The 26,616-nt window shown below is 36.6% G+C and overlaps 1 protein-coding gene across 2 annotated transcripts in view; it reads left to right on the forward strand.

Annotated features, from left to right (window-relative positions):
• Nucleotides 1-13,802, forward strand: part of Prorp (protein only RNase P catalytic subunit) — a 140,484-nt gene extending 126,682 nt beyond the window's left edge. For both annotated transcript variants that reach the window (XM_046461360.2, XM_046461359.2), the window contains exons 6-8: nucleotides 7,047-7,195; nucleotides 10,498-10,693; nucleotides 13,322-13,802. In XM_046461360.2, coding sequence (XP_046317316.1) covers nucleotides 7,047-7,195; nucleotides 10,498-10,693; nucleotides 13,322-13,453 — 477 coding nt within the window. In that variant the 3' untranslated portion in view covers nucleotides 13,454-13,802. The remainder of the gene's footprint in view (nucleotides 1-7,046; nucleotides 7,196-10,497; nucleotides 10,694-13,321) is intronic.
• The last annotated feature ends 12,814 nt before the right edge of the window (nucleotides 13,803-26,616 follow it).

Consider the following 26,616-nt stretch of genomic DNA (forward strand, 5'->3'; position numbering starts at 1 on the left):
CTCCTAAATTGCTTTGAGAACTTGTAGAAAATTATCAAAGATTATCTCATCTTTACATACAAAAAATTTGTATGTAAATACCATTTTACTTTTTTTATTTTTATTTTTATTTTTTTGGTACCTGGATTTGAAGCCAGCAGTGCTTAACCTCTAAGCCACATTCCCAGCCCTTTTATGCATTTTATTTAGAAACATAGTCTTGCTGAGTTGCTTAGGGCCTCACTAAGTTGTTGAAGCTGACTTTGAACTCATGATCCTCCTGCCTCAGCCTTCTGAGCTGCTGGGATTACAGGAGTGTGCCACCATGCCCAGCTACATTTTCATTTATGATGATAATTTTTATAACACTGTTAAGGATAGAGAAGGGAGAAGGGAGATGTAGGCATAGGCAGAGGTACTTTATTCACATTTTGTATCTCAGCAAATAAATAAAATTGGAATTCAAAATTTCCAACTCAGGCCAGAACCCAAATCACAGATCCTATGCTGATATAAATATGAATTTGGACTACTAAATTCAATTACTACTAATAAAAAGGAAGAATATTAGATGACTGATGTTTCAGTTATAGTTCTACCAGAAAGTGCCTTTTCACCAAATGTTAGTGTAGAACAAGAAACTAATTCTCACTAGCTGTCTTCCAATTGCTCCCTCTTATTGGGCAGGCAGGACACTGAGCACTGTAAATTCACATTTGGGCTGACTGCTGCTACCTCTGGGCATTGGCTTGCTGGCCTCAAACTAAGCCCCAGCTTTACCCCATTCAGGGTTGTGTGTGTGTGTGTGTGCGGTCATGTAGAAACTCCCACTCCCAGTCTCTATACCAGCTCTATCTCATTTGCACAATGACCCTGAAGCCTCCTATTCCATTCCCTCCCCATAACTCTGCCAGTGATTCACTTCCTATTGCACAAAGAAAATAGAAGGTCTCATGAGGAACAGCTTCACATATCTACATACATACCATGCATTTACACACATACTATCAGATTTTTCTGTATTTAAATCCATCATTATCCTTCTTCCATCTCAGTGCAAGAGGTTTTCTCTCCACCTCTTCTCTGGATTCTGCCTCTTGCTGCTTTCTCAGGAACCTTGTTCCAGCAGTTGTCACTTCTATGCCTATGTCTTCAGCCTCTACCTTGCTACTGTTTTTTTTGTGTGTGTATGTGTGTGTGTGTGATCAAAAGGTAAATATTCTCAAATTTCTTTCATCTTTAAAGAACAAATCCAAAAAACCTGCTCCCTTCACAGTGGTGCTGGGAAGGCTGGATTTTGAAGAATCCATACCACTCAGTATGTGAAATAAAGAACAGAACTCATTGCTCATCAAAACAGAGCTGTGCTTGTAGGATGCAATCTGTCCATGCAAAGCAAACTGCAGTCTTACATAGGGTTTAGGGAAGCAACTGAAAGCTCCCTCCTAATCCCTATAGGATCATCAAATTATTCCACTGAGTTATAGGCCACATGTTGATCCTTATCTTACATGATGCCTTTGTAGCACTGATACTTAACCCTCTACCTCCTTCTTAAAATGTTCCTTACAATCTTTTTCTGGTCTTCCTTATATTTCTTCTTCTGTCTTCACACTCTCCTTTAAATAGTACTATCCTCAGGTTTTATCCTCTGCTTTCTTCCCTTTATCCTATCCTATTATAGCTCATCTACACTCATGACTCCCAGATCTTTATCTGGAGCCCAGAGCCTTCCCATAAATGGTAGAGCCCCACATAACCAGCTACCTAATGAAAAATCTCCTACCTAGGGATATCAAGAGCTCTTCCTCTCAAGAATCTGTCTTGGGGGGTTAGGGGTGTGGTTTAGTTGTAGAGGAGTGCTTGCCTAGAATGTGTGAGGCACTGAATTCTATTCTCAGCACCACATATAAATAAAGGAATTTGTCTTGGTACCATTCTTTGTCTGGTGGTCCAAATCTTCCTTGCCTATCCTTCCCCTTTATTTCTCACATCCAGTCAGTGACTAAGTCTGCTCAGTTCTGCTTTACTGGCTCTCATCTCTCCAACTTTATTGCTAGTTTTCTCATTATCTCTTGCCTGGATTACTGCAGAAGCCTTCTAATTGATCTAGCCTTCTTGCAATCCATAATTTTGATATCTCTAAAATGATAGTTATGTCACTGTGCTGTCTTAAATCCTTTGCTTATCCCCCAGTGCTTTCATGCAGGAAGATTTATCAGCTTTCACAGACCCCTGTAATCTGACCCCTGCATTTATTCCTACAGTATTTCTGGTACTTTCTGCTATACCTCTGCCTCAGCCACATTTGATACCTTGCAGTTTCTCAAATTCAGTGTGCTGATAAAGAACACAATCAACATGCCATTCCTTGTCTTTGGAAACTCCCATTTGTTGCCTGGATAATTGGTCTGAAAATTGAGCTCTGCTGTCACTTGCTCTGTGAAGACTTCTCTGACCTTACCCTGAGTCTGATGGAAGCACCCCTCCTTTATGCTCCCTCTTTGCACTTGAGGTTAATTGTACCTTTAGATCTGTATCAATAACAGTCCCTGCTTAGTGTCTATAAAACCTTATAGAGAAGGTTCTCAGTAATGTTGATAGATGAACTAGCCTTTTAACTTTATCAAGACCATGATTTAAAAAAATAAAATAAATAAGAGAGCTCATGTATAATGGCATAATTTGACGTGAACATACTTTATATACAGAGTTACAAAAAAATGTGCTGTGAATGGATAATTATGATTGTAATGCATTCCACTATTGTCATGTATGTAAGAAAAATAAATAAATAAAAATAATTTTTAAATGCAAAAAAAAGATGATTTTAAATAGGTGCATATACACACCCACAAGCACACTATTATACATGCATAACCAAAACAACAACAAAACAAAATCCTTGAATTTTATCCAGCCTCTAGATCCAACTACCATTTTACAGAAAAGATAGAGAACTGGAGGTTCTATTATGTGATGTCAGAGGGAGGCAATGAGCAGTACCCTAAATGTGGGGAATTTTGTAAGAATAGCCACATTTCTTTTACTCTAAGGGGAAAAGGAAATGGAGGAGGAAGCCAGTACTGTGGCACACACACATAATCCCAGCTACCAGAGAGGCTGAAGGAAAAGGATCACATGTTAGAGGACAGCCTGGGCAACTTATCGAGACCCTGTCTCAAAAATTTTAGGGGCTAGGGGTGTGGCTCAATGGTAGAGTGCTTGCCTCACATGTGTGAGGCACTGTGTTTGATTCTTAGCACCACATAAAAATAAATAAATAAAGATATTTGTGTCCATCTACAACTAAAAAAATTTTTTTTAAAAATTAAGTGCTGGGATATAGCTCAGTGGTAGAGCACCCCCTGGTTCAATCCCCAGTTTACTAAAAATAAAAAAAAAAGATGGAGGAGGAGCTTATAGAGAGTCTTAATAAAGCTATCAAGCAATTGTAATGGACATAGCCTTTTTAGATTTTAATTTTAAATTCGGAGAAATATGACCATTGGATATTTAAAATTAGGAAATTGTTAAATTTTTAATTGTAATAATGATATCATTTTAATATTTTAAGCCTCCTTATAGTTATTTTTGTTTGTTTGTTTTGTGATACTAGAGACTGATTGAACCCAGGAGTATTCTACCACTGAGTTTACATACCCAGCCCTTTTTATGTGTGGTACTGGAAATTGAAGCCAGGGACATTCTACCACTGAACTATATCTCTAGCTCTATATTTTTTAGAGACAGGGTCTCACAAAGTTTGCCCAGGCTGATCCCGAATTTGTGATCCTCCTGTCTTAGCCTCTCGAACTACTAGGATTACGGGTGTGTACCACCTCGCCCGGTTTTATAGTTATCAAGAACTGGCACAGATTTTCTTATTTTTGGTAGACATCACATCCCAAAGACTTTAGACATTTTGAAAATGTATAGTACATACAATCCCAGGAAGTACTAGAACTAGAGCCTGAAGAGGGGGAGGTAAAAAGTTATAAGAATGGAAAAGGAAGTGATATTTGCTTTTTAGGATTACTCAGAAGTATGGCCCTCTCTGGCCTCTCCCACCTCCCAGTTTTCTATTTCCTAAGCACCCCTATGCAGTTGTTTCTAACACTTATAGCCCTGCCAATTATATTTTTACCCTGAGGTCAGGAACTACTTTTTAGTAGTTTTGTGCCAAAACTAAATATGTTATGTGTGAGCCTTAAAAAAAAAAATTAAAAAAAACTTTTTATCTACAGGAGAAAAATCGAACTAGGGTAGAAGCCAAACTAGACAATGTTTGTACCAAATATTAATCTGAAATGTTCTTACTCTTCTGATTACTAGAGAATTGTACTTTAAACATCTTAAGGATGATAGCAAAATAGTATGGAATATAGAAAACAACCTAAATCAGAATTGAGTTTCTTTTAGTTAGCATGTAATAGAATTATATTTTTAACATGTAAGATTGGCAAAAATTCAACTCTAACAATGTCTGTCCTTTAATTGACATATTTGGGCCCTTTATACCTTATGCTGCTACTGATATGTTAGGGCATATGCCTGCCATTTTATTTTTTTGTTTTCTATTATCTATTTTCATTGTTTGTTTTTCCTGAATTATTTTCCTGCCTTCCTGTGGGTTACTTGAACTTTTCTTAGAATTCCACTTTTATTTTTCTTAGTGGGTTTTGGATTTTTTTCTTTTCAACTGTAGCATCTTTTTTTTTTTAAAAGAGAGAGAGAGAATTTTTTAATATTTATATTTTAGTTTTTCAGCAGACGCAACATCTTTATTTTTATGTGGTGCTGAGGATCGAACCCAGCGCCCCGCGCATGCCAGGTGAGCGCGTTACCACTTGAGCCACATCCCCAAACCCCTGTAGCATCTTTTTAAAAAATTTTTTTAGTTGTAGATGGACACAATACCTTTCTTTCTTTATTTTTATGTGGTGCTGAGGATCGAACCCAGTGCTTCACACATGCTAGGCAAGTGCTCTACCACAACCCCAGCCCTCATCTGTAGCATCTTTGAGTGTATCAAAGATACATGTTCTAGTTATAACTTGCATCACAGTCTACTGGTGTCATTATTTTACCTGGTATTTTCCAGGTAGATAGGGAACAGACCTTTGGTTTGTGTGGTGTTTGGGTTTTGTTTGTTTGCTTGTTTATACTACATGCTTTGGCCTTTCCATTCCTTATGTCCTGAGGCCCTTAGCCAGTTTGTTTTTGTTTTGTTGTTTTAATGTATATTGTTTTAGTTGTGGATGGACCTTTATTCATGTATTTATATGTGGTGCTAAGAATCAAACCCAGTTCCTAACACATGCTGGGCAAGCACTCAATCACTGAGCCACAACCCCAGCCCACTAGTTTGCCTTTTATCCCTAGCTTTAAAAGCCTTCCTGGGCTGGGGGTATAGCTCAGTGGTAGAGTGCTTGCCTGGCATATTCAAGGCCCCAAGTTTGATCCCCAGTTCTACCAAAAAAAAAAAAAAAGTCTTCCCATGTTAATTTTATATATGCTGTCCGGGGGATTTAGTTGTACTTAGTGGGAGAGAGAGACTGATATATAAAGTCAAGCACAATGGTGCATGCCTGTAATTCCAGCAAATCAGGAGGTCAAGGCGGGAGGATTGCAAGTTTGAGGACAGCCTTGGCAACTTAGGGAGACCCTATATCTAAAAAAATTTAAAGAACTGGGAATGTAGCTAATGTAACTCATGATTGAGCGCCCCTGCATTCAATCCCTCTTTTTGTGGGCGGGTGGGGGGGGTGTACTATCTTCCAAATTTAATTTCTTTTTCATCTAACACAGAATTAAGTTGAATTTTCCTTTTCTTTGATCTTCTGAATATACCTTTGACTCTGACCCAACCCACTAGATCCAGCCTTGGAATTTACTCCAAAGGAAGTAGGTTTTTATAGCTGGACTGTCATAGTGTTTCAGGCCATTGCCTTTATTCTGCTCACTCATGTTTCTTTCCTGTGTCTTTTCTTTATTCTCCTTTGTTTTTGTTGTTTTCTGAGAGCTGCTGTTAACGGAGACCTTTTAGCCACAAGATGGTGCCCCAGAGTAGTTCAAGCTAATTTTTCTGCCCTTCCTTGGGCTTCCACCTTTAACCTAATATTAATAAATTCAGGGCTGTTTATCTGAGCCAGGTTATAGCTGCAAGGACCCTTGTCTTTTTTGTCTCCCTAGCTGGATGGAAATTTTAAAAATCAGTAATAAAAGTATTTTGGTTTGCATTCTTTTCTGTATCTTTACAATGTTGTGGAAATGAATATGGAAAAATTTTAGAATTGTGATCCCTATTAATGAATCCACTTGCCATTTTATATCTAGGCTCATTGAAAATAACTTGTAATCTTGGTATAGTTTTATAAAAAGAATAAGTGGAGCCTGATGCTGTAGCACATGCCTATAAATGCTAGCTATTTGGAAGACTGAGGCAGAGGAATCAAAAATTTGAAACCAGCCTAGATAACTTAACAAGACTCATCTCAAAGAGAAAGAGAGAGAGAGAGAGAGAGAGAGAGAGAGAGAGAGAGAGAGAGAGAGAAAGAGAAAGAAAGATAAGAAAAAGTAATGTGTATTCTGAAATAAATGTACTTTCAATGTCTGAATCCATAAAACAAACTTTTTTAGTGTAAATGCCTGCCATAGGTTCTAGAGAACTCAGTTTATTTTAAACTAACTAAATAAATATGCATGCACACACTCATACACATATATGCATATATGTATATATTTAGTTATATATAAATATATATGTGTGTGTGTGTATAGTTTTCTTTTTTTTTAATGTGTAAATAAAAACAACCAGACACAGCTCTGTTTAGAAATCCACTCCTGGATCTAGTGTAGCATAACCTGTGGTCAGTATTATACATTAATTTGTAATAAGAAAGCATTTTCCTCAGGCTTTCGAAGATTGAAAATTATTAAGGGCTGTTTTCTTACCTGCTTTTCAGAAAACAGAGCCTAACCATTAAGATGACCAGGTAGAAAAATCACTCCACTTACTTGAGATTTTTCTCTTGACCCTTTTGGATGCTGGTTTTGTTTTTTAGCTCTTGGATGTAGTTTCTCAACTAGCCAAACAGAATCTGCAACTGCTGATCCTGGGCCGGAAGCACATGCTAACACAGCGTTTCCGGTGGAGAAAGGATGAGATGGAAAAAGTGCAAAAGCAAGCCAGCTGTTTTTTTGCTGATGACATGTAAGTAATGGAGATAAAAGGTAAATTACACTAGGCTCCAGTCATCTGCTTGTGTGTTACCTGCTTTTGCAATTTTAAAAATGGATGTATATGTACATACCTTATTCAAAAAAATATTTTGATGCAGCTACAAAATATAGTTTCTACAACAGAAGAAACTTAAATAGATGAGGATAAAAGAGATATCAGGAAAAGAGAAATAGGAGGAAGACAAATCAGGGGTGAGATTAGGTAATATCATTTTAGGCAGTGGTCAGTGCAATATAAAGCAAAGTAGAATGAGATTAGGTAGGGGTTAGATCAAAGGGTAATGGTTGAAGTGATCAGGAAAGACCTTTGTGAGGGGGTAAATCTGCTGGGAAGATTGAATGGTAGGAAGGAAACACAAACATTTACAAAGCCACTGTACATGTGCCTATAATCCCAGCTACTAAGTAGGCTGAGGCAAGAGAATGGCAAGTTTGAGGTCAGTCTGAGTAATTTAGCAGGCCCCTAGGAAAAGAGCTGGAAATTTAGCTCACTGGTAGAGCTTCTTTGCCCTTGTGTTCAATCCTCAGGGGAAAAAAAAAAAAAAAAAACAGTCCTAGGGCAGGAATAAGCTTAGATTTTTTTTTTTTTTTGAGAGAGAGAGATAATTTTTTTAATATTTATTTTTTAGTTTTCAGCGGACACAACATCTTTGTTTGTATGTGGTGCTGAGGATCGAACCCGGGCTGCATGCATGCCAGGCAAGCGCGCTACCGCTTGAGCCACATCCCCAGCCCTAAGCTTAGATTTTTGTTTGGTACTGGGGATTAAATCCAGAGATGTTTTGCCACTGAGATACATCCCCAGCTCTTTTTATTTTTTATTTTGAGATAGGGTCTCACTGAGTTGCTGAGGTTGGCCTCAAATTTGCAATCCTCCTGCCTCAATCTTCCGAGTTGCCAGGATTACAGGTGTACACCACTGCACCCTGAAAAGTTGGCATTTATGAAGAAAGCAAGAGGACCATGTGAATTGGCTAGAACAGCAACAGGGGAAGTACTTAAGTTTTGAGATAATAGAAAAGTCAGGGACCACATTACAGAGGATCTTATGGGTCCTGGTAGATATACAAGGGGCTTAGATTTTATCCTGAATATAAAGAGAAATTTGCTACTGAGCCACAGCTTCTTATGAAGCAAAAAGAATATGGGGAACATGGTCAGTAAAAAAAAAAAAAATGTAGACTGTCCATGAAGTAAAAAGAAAGCAGCTAACCAGCAGGAGCACAAATCTTCAATAGTACATATGAACTTTTAATGTGCATTTAGGTTTTCATACTAGTTAGGCTAATAACAAAAATTTATTTCTTACTTTGCTTTGGATGATGATTATTTGTGTGCCTCATCCCTAAGCCTAGGTTTCATTAGTTCCAATGTGATAGCCTCCAGGTTTGTTAGTATTCTCCAAAGTATTTATTCCTAAAAAATGACTCTCTTTGCATGAAGCAGGAGGCCAACTCCTCATCTGAATTCCAAACCAGGTCCCTTTTTTCCTTTTGCTAGGAGAAGGAGCTTCCATTTCTCCAAAAGAAGACCAGATCCTCTTCATGCAATCACTGTAGGCAACATTAGTAGTCATTAGGAGTGCATGCTTGGTTCAGATTATAGCCCTGCCACTTCCCATCTGGGAGAGGTATTCCTTTCTCTGGGTCTTCCTTTCTTCATATGTAATCTTCATGATGTTGGGAAGGTTATTTGAGACAATACTTATAAATTATACATGTTAAACTGTTTGTACAGCACAAAATACATGGAAAGCATATATCTTAGTTGCTGTCATCATCATTATTATTTTTCTTTTTTTCTAAGAATTTTTTTTTGTAGTTATAGATGGACAGCATGCCTTTATTTGTTCAGTTTTTTATGCAGTGCTAAGGATCAAACCCAGCACCTCACACATGCTAAGCAAGTGCTCTGACACTGAGCTACAGCCCTAGCCCATCATTATTATTTTTCTTGTTTGAAAGAATTGGATAAATGCAGTATTATAACCAAGAAGTCTGTTGGAAGTTGGTCTCACTGTTTGGTTTTGCAGCAGGTGTTTACTGTACCAGCTGAAGTTCCAAACTCAATTGTAAAGGCTGATTCACTGACCTTCTGTGTCTCTGAATTTGAATATTTAATTTTTTAAAATTTTTTGTTATTTTTAGTTTTACATGACAGTAGAATGCATTTTGACATATTATACATATATAGTTTTAAGCTTCCCATTCTTGTGATTGTACGTGATGTGGAGTTACACTGGTCACGTATTCATATATGAACATAGGAAAGTTATGTCCAATTCATTCTACTATCTTTCCTATACACCCTCTTCCCTTCATTCCCCTTTGTGGATATTTAATTTTTAATATGACTCTAATTTCTACTAATGTACCAAAGAAGCCTTTTCAAACATAAAGTAGAAAAATAGTATGTACAGTGAATTCCCATGTAATTCTCACCCACCTCCAATAATTACCATCATTTTGCTAATCTTGTTCCATACATCTCCCAACATTTTCTTTTTGTGGTTTTTTTTTTTTTTCCAATCTGTTCCCCCCCCCCTCCCCCAGGGATTTTTAAGGCAGATTCCAGTCATTTCACTTGAACTCCTTTAGTATAAGCTGAATTTTAAGTGGTCCTATTTGGGTCTTTTTAATTAAGGCACAAAGCATCCATATCGCAGGATAGTCCGAATTTACTGAGCCAAGGTAGTTATTGCCACACACATGAAAAGTAAGTGCTAAGATTGACAATCTGTTGGATACTCTGAATCACTGATTCTTCTCAAAGTAGGAGGAGTCATCCAGTGCTGATCCTAGTGACTGCCCACAAGCTGCTTTGAGATAACAGTTTCAGATTTGGGACTAGCCAGTTATTTGGTGGCTTACAAAGAAAGTGTCATCTTGTCCTAGTACTTTTTTGGAATTTTCTTGAATTTGAGTGAGGAAAAATTAAAAAACTGTGTACATTGTGGTAAGTGAGGCAAATAGGAAAAATGTCCACAAAGAACCAGCTTTTAAGTGTAAAAAGAAAATTGTTAGCCCCATTGAGTTGAAAGAGTCCCAGACACTACTATCCTCTCCCCTCAGCTTTCCCTGTGGACTCTAGATAGTATTGCTTACCAGCTAAGGACTTCCAGGTGGTTTATTAAGTATCACTGAGATTATGTCTGTCAGGAATTCAGAGGCACCTCTAAGAAAAGTAGGAAAATAAGTAAAATGCTTGGTGAAAAATGCTGTCCTCTGTCTCCTGGGGTGTATTTGATTCTGTCCTTTCTTATGACTGGTTCAGCTCAGAAGATGATCCATTCCTTCTATATGCCACACTGAATTCGGGGAATCACTGCAAGTTTATCACAAAAGACCTAATGCGGGATCACAAGGCCTGTCTACCTGATATCAAGACCCAACGTCTATTCTTTAAGTGGCAGCAAGGACATCAGCTGGCAATTATAAATAGGTTTCCAGGATCAAAAATAACCTTTCAGGTATGTATCTGTTCTCTATGTATAATGTTAACAAAGTCAAACATATAGTAAGAATGTAGCGTTGTTTAAAAAAGTGTTGTAATTAATTGAAAGCTCTAGATGCTTTGTTGTTGTTTTACTCTGGTATTTGCTGTTTGCCAATTCCTGGAAACAGAGCGTCTGTCAGAGCAAAAGTTCTTGTAGGTCATCCCCCAAATTAACTGATATATTGAAACACCTGGGATGCCATTTGTTGTGACTTCAATTTTGTAATCAATTATGACTTCTTACATGGGTTTTTCATTTCCCTGTTTATTTGCAATGGCTCAAAATTCTTTTTTTTTGGGGGGGGGGGGGGGTTACTGGGGATCAAACCCAGGGGCATTTAACCACTGAGCCACATCCCCAGCCCTTTTTTGCATTTTATTTAGAGACAGGATCTCACTAAGTTGGTTAAGGCCTTGCTATGTTGCTAAAGCTGGCTTTGAACTCACAGTCCTGCCTCAGCCTCCTGAGTTGCTGGGATTACAGGCATGCACCACCACACCCAGTTTCAAAATTCTTATCCCTACATTTGTCATACTTTTACTTTTGCTGAGTAACTAATTTTTCCTGTTTAAAATCATTTCTGAGGCAGTTTAGATACTTATAGCACAGAAATGCCTGTTGTGAAAACAAAGGGGAAAAAATCCAAAGGAGAATTATTACAGAAAAATATATTGGCCAGAAATGGTGGCATGTTCCTGTAATCCCAGTAACTTGGGCAGCTGAGGCAAGAGGACCACAAGTTTGAGGCCAGCTTCAGCAACTTAGTGAGATCCTGTCTCAAAATAAAATATAAAAATGGCTGGGAGCCAGGCGCAGTGGCTCACACCTCTAATTCCAGCAGCTCAGGAGGCTGAGATAGGAGGATCGCAAGTTCAAAGCCAGCCTCAGCAACAGCGAGGCACTAAGCAGCTCAGTGAGACCCTGTCTCTTTTAAGATACTAAATAAGGCTGGGGATGTGGCTCAGTGGTCGAGTGCCTCTAACTTCAAGCCCCGGTACCCCCTTGCCTCCAAAAAAGGCCAGGGATGTAGCTCAGAGGTAGAATGCCCCTGTGTTCGAGCCCCACTCCAAAAAAAAAAAAAAGAAAAAAGAAAAAGGAGAGAAAAGAATAAAGAAAAATACACTGGCCCATTGTTCTGATGGTCAAAAATCATAGAGATGAGGAGATGTGGGACAAAAAAATGCAAAGTTTCAGTTAGATAGTAATAGTTTATGAAATTTATTGTACGATATGATGATTGACTATTGTTAACAACAACATATTCTTTTGTGTGTGTGTGTGTGATACTGGGGGTTTAATCCAAGGATAATCTACCACTGAATTATACCCCCAGCCTTTAAAACATATTCTATTTTGAGATAGGGTCTCACTAAATTACCTAGTCTTGCACTTGCAATCCTCCTATCTCAGCCTCCCGAGTGGCTAGGATTACCTTTGTGTGCCACCACACCTGGCACAACATATTAGATCCTTGAAAATTGCTAAGAGAATATATTTTTAAGTGTTCTCACTACAAAAAGTGATAAATAGATGAGGTAACTCATATGTTAATTAGCTTGATGTGGCCATTCCCCAATGTGTAAGTATTTCAAAACACTGCTATATACAATAATTTTTATTTGTAAATTTTAAAAATAAATAAAAATTTATAAAACAACAAATTTACAGGAAATAAGTATCAAATACTTACACAGAGACTCAGTCAGCAAAATCAGGGCTGTATTATGAGGAATGATACAGGACAACTGACCTGATTTCCTCTGAAATCAACAAACAACAACAAAAAGAAAAGCAGATGTAAGAAAAATAGAGGTGGGATGAGAAAAATTGCCTCTAGATTGAAAGAGAAATAAGAGGTATCTCACTGTCACAATGTAATTACCTTAGTTTAATTTCTATTCAAACAAATCATGAAATATATGTACATATAATAATCAGGAAATATAAGCAGTAGAAATTTGATGATATTAAGAATTTATTTATTTATTTTAGAGAGATAATTTTTTGTAATATTTATTTTTTTAGTTTTCGGTGGACATTCTTCTGTGTGTGTGTATGTGTGTGTGTGTGTGTGTGTTGGGATTGAAAACAGGGCCTTGTACATGCTAAGCATATGATATGCCTTATCACTGAGCTATATCTCCAGCCAGTTATTATTACTTCTTAAATGTAATAATTTTATTGATCTTACACTTAAAAAATAAATCCTTATCTTTTGGAGCTATACAGTGAAGTAATACAGAAGAAATGATATCTGAAATTTGCTTCCAAATAATTTTGGTGGTAGAGGGATATGGCAAGGAAGTTGGTAAGGTATGGATAAAATAAGATTAGCTGTGAGTTGATAATGATTGAAGCTGAGTATGTGGGAGTTCATTATGCTATTTCTCTACCTTCATATATTTGAAAATTTTTCCTAATATCCATCTTCCAACATTCATCATCACTGAATTAGCTGCTCTTTGAAAATCCATTGTTAAGACAGTGACTACTCTTCCAAAGTAAATTGAGAAGTTGTCTGAAAAGAAAGGGAAATAGCTGGGTAGCCCTTTATCATTATTCTCAATGTTTGAATGTTTGGTTCTCTTTTTAATTCAACAGCATATTCTCACCTATGACACAGTGGTGCAAACAACTGGAGACTCCTGGCACATACCATATGATGAAGACCTGGTGGAAAGATATTCCTATGAAGTGCCAACCAAATGGCTTTGTCTTCACCGAAAGACATAAAGACTCTTACCCCTATGCTAAATTTGTGTTTAGTGCCCTCCTTTGTTAGCATCAGAGCTCTGGTGTTTTTATTGTTTTGTGGGTTTTTTTAGCACTGGGATTAGACCCAGAGGCACTCTACCACTGAGATACATCCACAGCCCTTTTTGTTTTTTATTTTGAGATAGGGTCTCACTAAGTTGAGGGCCTCAGCCTCCTAAGTTGCGGGGAGTGCCTGGCAGCTTCAGAGCTGTTTAATGCTCACTTAGAGCATTGCCTCTGTCCTGAAGATAAAAGGGTTTTATTAATACTGTTTGGTTCTATTGGTTTATATGTCAATAAATTGTTATTTTAAGTAAATGATACATAATATCTTTTCTAATTAGCTGCATTTTTTCCACTAACATTTGCTTTTGGAGGCTTATCCAGAATTGGGGAACTTAATGAAGCCTAAACCATGGGGTCACCTATTCCACTTCGTTTGGAGGACAGATAGTTCTTCTAGTATCCATTTTGCTGCTTCTGACTTCACCTTCCATTCCCACCAATTATTTCTTCTTCATTTAATTAAGTTAATTAAAATAATTATTTTTAAAATAAATGTTTTTTTAAATAATTATGTTTGTGGGTCTGAGGGTCAAACCCATGGCCTCTTACATGCTATGCAAGCACTCTATCACTAAGCTATATTTCCAGCCCTTTTGTTCGTGCTATAATCCAAATTATAAGCCCTTTTCCAAATTGGTTTCAATCTTTTATGAAAAATAATATTTTTAATTGCTTTAATTTTTTAAATACATAACAACAGAATGCATCACAATTCTTATTACACATGTAGAACACAATTTTTTATATCTCTGTATATATATGTTCACACTAATTTGTGTCTTCATACATGTACTTTGGATAATGATGTCCATCACATTCCACCATCATTGCTAACCCCCTGCCCCCTCGCTTCCTCTCCCACCCCTCTGCCCTATCTATAGTTTGTCTATTCCTCCTATGCTCCCTCTCCCTACCCCACTATGAGTCAGTCACCTTATATCAGAGAAAATATTCGCCATTTGTTTTCTTGGGATTGGCTAACTTCACTTAGCATTATCTTCTCTAACTCCATCCATTTACCTGTTAATGCCATGATTTTATTCTCTTTTTATTGCTGAGTAATATTCCATTGTGTATATATGCCACATTTTTTAATCCATTCATCTACTGAAGGGCACCTAGGTTGGTTCCACAGTTTAGCTATTGTGAATTGTGCTGCTATAAACATTGATGTGGCTATGTTCCTGTAGTATGCTGTTTTTAAGTCCTTTGGGTATAGACCAAGGAGAGGGATGGCTGGGTCAAATGGTGGTTCCATTCCCAGTTTTCCAAGGAATCTCCATACTTCTTTCCATATTGGCTGCACCAATTTGCAGTCCCACCAGCAATGTATGAGTGTGCCTTTTTCCCCACATCCTCGCCAACACATTGTTGTTTGTCTTCATAATGGCTGCCATTCTGACTGGAGTGAAATGGTATCTTAGAGTAGTTTTGATTTGCATTTCTCTAATTGCTAGAGATGATGAACATTTTTTCATATATTTGTTGATTGATTGAATATCCTCTTCTGAGAAGTTTCTATTCATGTCCTTGGCCCATTTATTAAGTTATTTGTTTTTTTTGGTGTTTATCTTTTTGAGTTCTTTATATAACCTAGAGATTAGTGTTCTATCTGATGTGTGAGGGGTAAAAATTTGCTCCCAAGATGTGTAGGCTCTTTATTCACCTCACAAATTGTTTCTTTTGCTGAAAAGAAACTTTTTAGTTTGAGTCCATCCCATTTATTGATTCTTGGTTTTAATTCTTGCACTATAGGAGTCTTATTAAGGAAGTTGGGACTTAATCCCACATGATGAAGATTATGGCCTACTTTTTCTTCTATTAGATGGAGAGTCTCTGGTTTAATTCCTAAGTCCTTGATCCACTTTGAGTTGTGTTTTGTGCATGTTGAGAGATAGGGGTTTAATTTCATTTTGTTACATATGGATTTCCAGTTTTCCCAGCACCATTCATTGAAGAGGCTGGTTTTTCTCCAATGCATGTTTTTGGTGCCTTTGTTTAATATAATTGTAATTTTGTGGGTTAGTCTCTGCATCCTCTATTCTGTACCATTGGTCTACCAGTCTGTTTTGGTGCCAATACCATGCTGTTTTTGTTACTATTGCTCTGTAGTATAGTTTAAGGTCTGATATAGTGAAGCCACCTGCCTCACTCTTCCTGCTAAGGATTGCTTTAGCTATTCTGGATCTCTTATTTTTCCAGATGAATTTCACCATTGCTTTTTCTATTTCTATGAGGAATGCCATTAAGATTTTGATTGGAATTGCATTAAATCTGTATAGTGCTTTTGGTAGTATAGTCATTTTAATAATATTAATTCTGCCTATCCAAGAGCAAGGTAGATCTTTCTATTTTCTAAGATCTTTTTTGATTTCTTTCTTTAGGGTTCTGTAGTTTTCATTGTATAGATCTCACCTCTTTCGTTGATTCCCAAATTTTTGTTGTTGTTGTTTTTGTTTTTGTTTTTTTGATGCTATTGTAAATGGGATAGCTTTCTTCATTTTCCTCTCAGAGGATTTGTCACTGATGTACAGAAATGCCTTTGATTTATGGGTGTTGATTTTATAAACTGTTACTTTGCTGAATTCATTTATTCTATAAGTTTTCTGGTGGAGCTTTTGGATCTTCTAGGTATAGAATCATATCGTCAGCAAATAGTGCTAATTTAAGTTCTTCTTTTCCTATACATATCCCTTTAATTTCTTTCATCTAATTGCTCTGGCCAGTGTTTCAAGAACTATGTTAAACAGAAGTGGTGAAAGATGCATCCCTGTCTTATTCCAGTTTTTAGAGGGAATGCCTTCAATTTTTCTCCATTTACAATGATGTTGGTCTGGGTCTTAGCATAGATAGCCTTTATTATGTTGAGATATGTTCCTGTTATCCCTAGTTTTTCTTGTGTTTTGAACATGAAGGGGTGCTGTATATTGTCAAATGCTTTTTCTGCGTCTATTTAGATGATCATATGATTCTTATCTTTGAGTCTGTTAATGTGATGAATTACATTTATTGATTTTCTTATGTTGAACCAACATTTCATCCCTGGGATGAATCCTCCTTGATCATGATGCATGATCTTTTTGATATGTTTTTGTATTTGATTTGCCAAAATTTTATTGAGAATTTTGCATCTATGTTCATTAAAGATATTTGGTCTGAAGTTTTCTTTCTTTCATGTGTCTTTGCCTGGTTTTGGAATCAGGGTGATATTGGCCTCATAGAATGAGTTTGGAAGTGCTGCCTCTTTTTCTATTTCCTGAAATAAATTGAAGAGTATTGGTATTAGTTCTTCTTTAACGGTCTTGTAGAACTCGTCTGTGTATCCATCCAGTCCTGGGCTTTTCTTGGTTGGTAGGCTTCTGATGGCATCTTCTATTTCATTACTTGGTATTGGTCTGTTTAAATTTTGTATATCTTCCTGATTTAATCTGGGCAAGTTGTATAACTTAAAAAATTTGTAGATGCCTTCAATATCTTCTATTTTATTGGAGTATAAGTTTTCAAAGTAATTTCTAATTATCCTCTGTGTTTCTGTAGTGTCTGTTGTGATATTACCTTTTTCATCACATATGCTGGTAATTTGAGTGCTCTCTCTCCTTCTCTTTGTTAGCGTAGATAAGGGTCTGTCAATTTTATTTATTTTTTCAAAGAACTAACTTTTTGTTTTGACATTTTTTTCAATTGTTTCTTTTTATATTTCATCTCTAATTATTTCTTGCCTTCTACTGCTTTTGCTGTTGATTTGTTCTTCTCTTTCTAGGGCTTTGAGATGTAATGTGAGGTCATTTATTTGTTGACTTTTTCTTCTTTTAAGGAATGAACTCCATGCAGTGCACTTGCCTCTTAGAACTGCTTTCATAGTGTTCCAGAGATTTTGATATGTTGTATCTATGTTCTCATTTACCTCTAAGAATTTTTTAATCTCCTCTTTGATGTCTTCTGCGACCCATTGTTCATTCAGTAGCATATTGTTTAGTCTCCAGGTGTTGGAGTAATTTTTATTTTTTATTTTGTCATTGATTTTCAATTTCATTCCATTATGATCTGATAAAATGCATGGTAGTATCTCTACTATTTTGTACTTGCAAAGAGTTGCTTTATGACACAGTATATGGTCTGTTTTAGAGAAGGATCCATGTGCTGCTGAGAAGAAAGTGTATCCGCTTGAAGCAGGTTGAAATATTCTTCAACTTTTGTTTCAAAGATCTATCCAGTGCTGAGAGAGATGTGTTAAAGTCACCCAATAATAATAAATTTTATTTATTGTGTTGTTATCAATTTGACTCTTGAACTTGAGAAGAATTTGTTTGATGAACACAGTTGTACCATTGTTTGGGGCATATATATTTATGATTATAATGTCTTGTTGGTGTATGGTTCCCTTGAGCAGTATGTAATGTCCATCTTTATCCTTTTTGATTAACTTTGGCTTAAAGTCTACTTTATTTGATACGAGGATGGAAACCACTGTTTGCTTCCACAGTCCATGTGAGTGGTATGATTTTTCCCAACCTTTCACCTACAATCTGTGTATGTCTTTTCCTATCAGATGAGTCTCCTGGAGGAAGCATATTGTTGGGTCTTTTGTTAATCCAATCTGCTAGCCTGTGTCTTTTGATTGTTGAATTTAAGCCATTAACATTCAGGGTTACTATTGAGACATGGTTTATATTCCCAGCCATATTTGTTTATTTTTGTTATTTAACTTGACTTGATTTTCCTCTTTGATTAGTTTTTCCTTTAGGGTACTACCTCGCTCTGCTGATTTTCATTGTTGTTTTTTGTTTCCTCTTCATGGAATATTTTTCCAAGGATGTTTTGTAGTGTCAGTTTTCTAGCTATAAATTCTTTTAACTTTTGTGTATCATGGAAGGTTTTTATTTCATCTTCAAATCTAAAGCTTAATTTTGCTGGATACAAGATTCTTGGTTGGCACTCATTTTCTTTCAGAGCTTGATATATATTGTTCCAGGATCTTCTAGCTTTCAGGGTTTGTGTTGAAAAATCTGCCATTATCCTAATTGGTTTTCCCCTATATGTAATCTGATTCCTTTCTCTTGTGGCTTTTAAAATTCTCTCCTTATTCTGTATGTTGGACATTTTCATTATTATGTGCCTTGGTGTGGATCTATTGTGATTTTGTACATTGAGCGTCCTGTAGGCTTCTTGAATTTGGATTTCCAATTCATCCTTCATGTTTGGAAAGTTTTCTGATATTATTTCATTGAATAGATTGTTCATTCTTTTGGTTTGGACCTCTATGCCTTCCTCTATCCCAATAACTCTTAAATTTGGTCTTTTTATGCTATCCCATATTTCTTGAATGTTCTCCTCATGGTTTCTTACCATTATCACTGTGTGGTCTACTTTCTTTTCAAGATTATATATTTTGTCTTCATTGTCTGATGTCCTATCTTCCAAGTGGTCCACTCCGTTGGTGATGCTTTCATTTGAGCCTTTAATTTGGTTTATTGTTTCTTTCAAGGATTTCTGGGTTTTTTGTTTGTTTGTTTGTTTTTTTAGAACCTCAATCTCCCTGTTGAGATTATCTTTTGCTTCCTGTATTTGTTTATGTAGCTCCTTGTTGAAGTGATCTTTCACTGCCTGTATTTGCTCTCTTATATTTTCCTTGAGTTCACAGAATATTTTAACTGTGTACATCCTAAACTCCTTCTTTGTCATTTTTCTGCTGTGGCTGCAAATGATTCTAATGTTTTGTTTGGGGCATTTTCTTCCCTTGTCTTTTCATGTTGCTCATGTGTCTTCCCTTCCAGCTGTGTGGATCCAGATTGTTATTGTTTTTACCCTATAAGTTTGTAGTGTTCTTGTAGGATTCCAAGACCTCTCCTTTGTGGGGAAGGACAATGTTAACAGATCCCAATATCAACAATATACTGAACAATTTGTTGTTATTAAGATGTTTATAGTTTAGTCTCAATGTACAGAAATGTTGGATTCAATTATTATCTAAAATATTGATTATATTTTAGATAATGTAATAGTTTAGTAGTTTTGTAAAAAGGTTTACAGTTTCTGATGATGGACAATATACTGGGGGTGGGGCATAGGGCGATATGATGAGGATGTGAGGATATAGAGTTAATAAGTGTGAAGGAGAAATCTAATGAAGAGGGTTAGTAGCAAGAGAATAGACAGGAAGTAATTTAGGGTAGGCAAGTACATGGGATGACAGTAGAGTACATAAAACAAACACACATGTATTTAGAAAAATGCAGATGTTAAAACAGTAAAATTTGAAGGTGAAAAGAAAAATGAAAGAAGAAAAAGGAAAAGAAAAATAAGGGCATATACAATACCTCTATATTATTCAGATGACTCAGTCCTCAAAGTCTTATATCATGCAAAGTTCTTGGTTTCACATATGTTGGGGATGTGAGGGCCAGAGGATAGAAGGGTAGAAGAGAAAAAACAAACAAACAAAAAACTTGAAGGAAGAAACCAGGGTTGTAGTTACCTTTAGAGATCCGTATCTTTCCTTCTTCTCTTCTCATCCAATAGGTGGGGTCGTCTTTTGTAAGCTGGTGTTTCTGCCCTCCAGATGGTGGAGGTAACCACGGTGGGAAGACTGGTCCAGGCACAGGGAGCCTGGATGCAGGGAGTGGCACCTGACAGTCCCTGCGGGGAGACTGCACCTCACGGGTCTCTTTTGGGGACCACTTGTATGACTTGAGCGCCTGGAGATTTCCCAGTTCCTGGTCTGCTTTCATTGCCAGGGTGTCTGGTGAGGTGGGGGGGCAGGCAATGGTGTGGGTAGGTAGCAGCTGAGTGGCCTGTGTGGGAGCAGATGGAAGTCTTGAAAATCTGCAGATGTGTTGATAGGTGATTCTGTTAAGGCGTTTGCTGAGCCTTGCATAGGCTGGAACTTGGGGCTTTGGGTCACTCTGAGGCCCAGAAGCCTGCACAGGGTCACAGCGCTGGTGATTTCTGTGGAGAGCAGCTGTATAGGGTTCATCTAACACTCTCAGAGATGCAGTATTCAACCAGGTGAGATCTGGATCACAGAGCAACACAAAATTCTGCCTCCCTCTTGCCCACCATCTTGAGACTCCTCGAAAAATAATATTTTTAAGAGACATTCCAGGGTTCTTTCTCTGTTGCCCAGGCTGGCCCAGAACTCCTAGACTCAAGTGATGCTCCTGCTTCAGATTTCCAGGTAGCCAGGACTACAGCGTATACCACTGCAATTGGCTGTGAACACTATTAATACCATCACTTAGCATGAGGGATTTCTAAAGTATACAAAAACTTTTAGATTTAATCAAATTTAACTGAGTTTAACAATGTAGTTAAGTTTTAATAGGTGCCTGTCAGTTTTACCCTCTCACTAGCCAGTTTACACCTCACTGGCCCTTGATTTCAGCTGAAAATGTGCATATCTACCCATTATGACACTTTTTTCCATCTCACATATAAATGAACAGGCAAAACTAATCTATGGTGATTAAAACTCAGAATAGTAGTTCCATGAGAAAAGGAACATAAGAAAACTTTCTGTGGGTGATAGTTCTATATATTGATCTGGGTAATGGTAACATAGGTTCCTGTATGCGTGTGTGTGTGTGTGTGTGTGTACATGCATGTATATATATATATATATATATATATATATATATATCTCCCCTAAAATTCACACTAAACTCTTAAAATTGATACATTTACATATACCTCTAAAATGTATGTTAGCATAGAAAAGTTAGTTACTTGCATGAAATAAACGATGACTTCATTTACACAAAACTAATACACATGTATAAGTAGGGTGTGTATTATGTACAGATAAATAATCCAGGAAGAACTCAGAAGAGGTTATTTTATCTTCTTATCCACTAACAGGATTCAACACTACTTCTTGCCTAGACAGAAGAGCTTTCCAGGAAAATGTTTGGTAAATTGAGAGCACTGAAAGATGCTAAGGATTAGAAAGCTCTCATAAATCCAATCTGCTTATTTTCTAAATTTCATAACCTACATGTTTTATGTAAACTACATACATACTTAAGTACACATATAAGAGCCCACATATACCTAGAAAATAGTGCTTCCAGCAAGCTAATCTGTGAGTGTTTGTGTGTGTGAGAGAGATAGACTGGGATTGAACCTAGAAGCCCTCTGCCACTGAGCCACACCCCCAACCTTTTTTATTGTAAGACAGGGTCTCACTACCTTGCCAAGGCTGATGTCAAACTTGACAATACTCCTGTCTCACCCTCCAAGTGACTGGGATTACAGGAGTGCACTACCACACCTGGAATTATCCTAGTTACAAGAAAAAAATGTTTAAAGCATTTCTTAAATTCATTTAAAAACCTAATGCATGCTGTTATATATAAATTAAATTTTTTTTAAAAAAAAACCTTATTAACAGATGTGAAAAATTGTGGTATATATGTGTAATAAGAATTGTAATGCAAAAAAAAGTATATGTGTAAAGGAATGAATTGGCATGAACATACTCTATATACAAAGATATGAAAAATTGTACTCTTAAAATAAAAACCTAATGCAAATTCCCCCAAAAAAGAAGCACATAGAGATGGGGGATGATACAAGGAGAATCCTAGAATTTTAGAGTAGGGTGAACCTTGAGTAGCATTAAATACAATAGCCACATTTTAGAGATGAAAAACAGACCCAAAAAGATGATGTAACTTCCTTGAATCCCATAGTTAGTTGAGACATATGACCTGCCTCTTAGATTCCCGGTCAAACACACTTTCCCCTACACAACACTTGATTTAAACTAGAGGCGTTCATAAAAACTCAGACAATACACCCCATACTTAGGTTTAGAAACTATCATAAGCCACATAAGAGAAAGGGAAAAGAAAAAGTAGAAGGAAAAGAGCATACTTAAAGGGTAGAAGAATCCTGAATGACCCATGAATGTGCAACACTGTGACAGAGAAATTACATTCTTTAAAACTCTAACACTGTTCATAAACAGAATTCTAACTCCTGCTTGCAGTTAATTGAGGTGCATCTGTTCTCTTCCAGGAATAGGAGGAACTTTGTAGGGCTTCTTAGAGTAAATCACACTGCTGCATTGACCCCGGGGAGGGTAGGTGTCTCTTAGAGAAAGCAGTGGAACCAAGCACTTAGGCTGTCCATTTGTATTCTGCTCACCTCAATGAAACAAAAGCTACCTGTAACCAAGAGCCAAGATACAGTTAAAAGAAGGAATTCATTAAAAAGATATTCTCTGAATTGATAGTTTTTATTTTTATTTATTTATTTATTTTTGGTACTAAATATTGAAACAGGGGTACTTAACCGCTGAGCCAAATCCCCAGCCTGTTTTTATTCTATTTATTTATTTGTTTGTTTGTTTATTATTTATTTAGAGGCATGGTCTCCCTAAATTGCTGAGGCTGGCTTAGGACTTGTGATCCTCCTGCCTCAACCTCCTGATCTGCTGGGAGGATTGATAGTATTTTTAAAGTCACTCATACATTGAAGGCTTTGAAAGAGTATTGACTCTACCACTTGAAACTAAGGAAGAAATTTAATTTAAAAAGGGAATGTTCTTTAGAAATATTTGCAGTTATTCCCAAATACTTTGTCCTTCCCTCTGCCCTCCAGTCTTTTCTTCCTGCTGTTCTCAGATCCAGTAAATAAAATCTTAAGAAGCCCGAGTTTATTCTCTCAGGGATCCATTGGGACTACCTCATCTGATGTGCCTATTCATATTAAATTAATTTTCTCTTTACATTTCTCCCATATTTTTATTGGTGCATTAGAGTTGTACATAATGATGAGATTTGTTGTTACATATTCATACATGCACACAATATAACAATATTAAGTTGGTCAGTATCACTGTCCAGCACTTCTCTCCCTCCATGGAGTGGGACCTTCCTTTCCTCTACTGATCTCACTTTGATTTTCATGAGATCCCCACCCCATCTCCTTCATTGCCTTTTTCTTCTCTAGCTTCCGCAATGAAAGAAAACTTAACAACCTTTAACCTTCTCAGTTTGGCTTATTTTCCTTAACATAACTTTCACTGCTCCATCCATTTTTTTCAAATAACATAATTTCACTTTTCTTTATGACTGACTTAAAACTCCACTATGCATATATTCCACATTTTCTTTATCTATTCATCCATTGATGTATACCTATTCTGGTTCCGTAGTTTGGCTATTGTGAATTGAGCTGCTATAACATGGATATGAAGGTATCATTGTAGTATGATGACTTTAATTCTTTAGGATAAATACTGAGGAGTGGTATAGCTGGATCATATGGTGGTTTCATGCTTAGTCTTTTTTTTTAATAAATCTTTTTTAAAATATTTTATTTATTTTATTTTTATGTGGTGCTGAGGATCGAACCCAGGGCCTCGCACGTGCTAGGAAAGTGTTCTACTGATGAGCCACAACCTCAGCCCGTCATGCCTAGTCTTTTGAGGAACCTCCATACTGATTTCCATAGTGCTTGTACTAATTTTACAATCCCACCAACAGTGTAAAAGTCTTCCTTTTTCACCACATCCTGTCCAACATTTATTATTATTTGTATTCTTTATGATTACCATTCTGACTGGTGCAAGATGAAATCTCAGTATAGTTTTGATTTGCAGTTCCTTATGCTAATGATGTTGAACACTTTTTCATATATTTCTTGACCATTTGTTTTTCTTCTTTTGAGAAGTGTCCAATTCATTTTCCTATTTATTAGTTGGGTTGAATTTTGGGTGTAAGTTTTTTGAGTTCTTTATATATTCTAGGTATTAATCCTCTGTACTTACAGAGTAGCTAGTGAAGATTTTCTCTCATTCTGTATGTTCTCTCTTCATATTCCTAATTGTTTCCTTTGCTGTGCAAAAGCTTTTTAATTTGATGGCATCCCATTTGTTAACTCCCAGAATTATTTCCTGAACTTTAGGGGTCCTCTTGGGAAAGTTATTGCCTTTGTATATATACTGGAGTGTTGACCTTATGTTTTCTTTTAGGAATCGCATTGTTTCAGGTCTAATTCCAAGGTCTTGGATCCATTTTGAGTTGATTTTTATGCAGGGTGAAGATAAGGGTCTAGTTTCATTTTTCCACATATGGATAATCGTTTTCCCAGCACCATTTGTTTAAGAGGCTGTCTTTTCTCCAATGTATTTTTTTTTTTGTCAAGGGTCAGATGAATGTAGATGTGTGAGTTTGTCTCTGTGTCTTCTGTTTTGTACCATTTGTCTATGTTTCTGTTTTTATGCTAGTACCACGCAGTTTTTGTGATTATAGCTCTGTGGTATAATTTGTGCAATCCCCACCTAGGATTGGTCAGAGTTAGCAGATAGAAATACAGGATATTGTGGTATTGTGATACCTTTACCATTGCTTTTTTAGCTTAGAATTGCTTTGGTTACTCTGGGTCTTTTATTCTTCCAATTGAATTTTAGGACTGTTTTTTCTAGTTCTGTGAAAAACGTCAATAGTATTTTGGTGGGAATTGCATTGAATCTGTACACTGCCTTTTATAGTATATCCATTTTAACAATATTAAGTCTGCCTATCCATGAACTTGGTAGGTCTTACCATCTTCTGAAGTCTTCAATTTCTTTCTTCAATGTTCTAAAGTTTTCATTGTAGTCTTTTCATTGAAGTCTTTCACCTCTTTTGTTTTCCTGATTTCTTTCTCTGCAGTTTCATGGTTGGTTATATATAGGAAAGCTCTTGATTTATATTTATTGATTTTGTAAACTGCTACTTTGCCATATTTGCTTATTAGCTATAGCAGTCTTTTGGTGGTATTTTTAAATTTTTTTCAGATCTTCTAAGTATGGGATCATATTGTCTGCAAACAGTGATGATTTGACTTCTTCCTTTCCTGTTTTTTTTTTTTTATTCCTTTTATTTCTTCTCTTGCCTAATTGCTCTGGCTAGAATTTATAGCACTAATTAAATAGGAGTAGTGAGAGTGGATATCCTTGCCTTGTTCCAGATTTTAAAGGAAATGCTTTCAGTTTTTCCCCATTTATTTTTGAGTTGGCTTTGAGTTTTTCACATATAGCCTTTATGATGTTGAGGTAGATTCCTTGTATCCCTAGTTTCTTCAATGCTTTTATCATGATTGGATGCTAAATTTTGTCAAAGGCCTTTTCTACATCTATTGTTTCTCTTTAAATTTGCATTTAAATATAATTACTGCTTCCTTGACCTTTTAGCAGATTTTTCACTTATTTTAATTGTCCTATGGTACTATAATATCTATTGTAGGGATGGGGATATAACCTAATTGGTAGAGTGCTTGCCTTGCATGTATAAGGCCCTGTGTTCAATCCCCAGCACCACCAAAAACAAAAAACTATTGTAAATGTTCACATTAGACTCTTCTTCCCTGGTAGGTGTTTTTTTTTTGTTGTTGTTTTTGTTTTGTTTTGTTTTGTTTTGTTTTGTTATTCAGGCTAACCTAAAACTCCTATCTAACCCTCCTGATTATCTGACAGATTACAAGTGAAACCACCCTCACCCAGGTCCTGATAGCTTCATTCTAAAGCAAGAATGAAAAGCAAGGGTTTACTAGATATAGGCACCTGAATTCTGGTTTAATACAGGGACTCTTCATTTACTAAAAACTAAAATTATCAGGGCAATTGGGACAAAGCTAAATAGAGTCCAGATCTGATATTTTTCCCCATCCTTCATCAATTTGGAATTTATAGAGAAGTCTTTAAGGGAACCCTTTTGGGAATGACTGGGAATATAGAGTATAGAGCACTGTTATGCAATGGTGGTACTGAGGTTTGGACATTCTTTCAGAATGAAACTTACGCAGTATGTTCTGGGATTCTAGAACAGCTGCCTAGTAACAGAGAAACTAGGCATCTGCTAGAGCTTCCTGTAGCCCACAAGGAGGAAGCAGGATTGCCAGAAAAATACAGGACTCCCAGTAAAATTTGAATTTCAGGTAAATATTTTATTTTAAAAGAAATATGTCCCAAGTATTCCAGGGACATATTTCTGCTAATAATACCGTCAACTGGAAATTCACATTATCTGATATCCTGTATTTCTATCTGCTAACTCTGGCCAATCCTAGGTGGGGATTGCATGAAAGAATAA

This window comes from Marmota monax, unplaced genomic scaffold (genome assembly GCF_021218885.2).
Source record: "Marmota monax isolate L192 unplaced genomic scaffold, Marmota_monax_Labrador192_F-V1.1 WCK01_AAM20220418_F8-fsc00001, whole genome shotgun sequence".
Taxonomy (NCBI): domain Eukaryota; kingdom Metazoa; phylum Chordata; class Mammalia; order Rodentia; family Sciuridae; genus Marmota; species Marmota monax.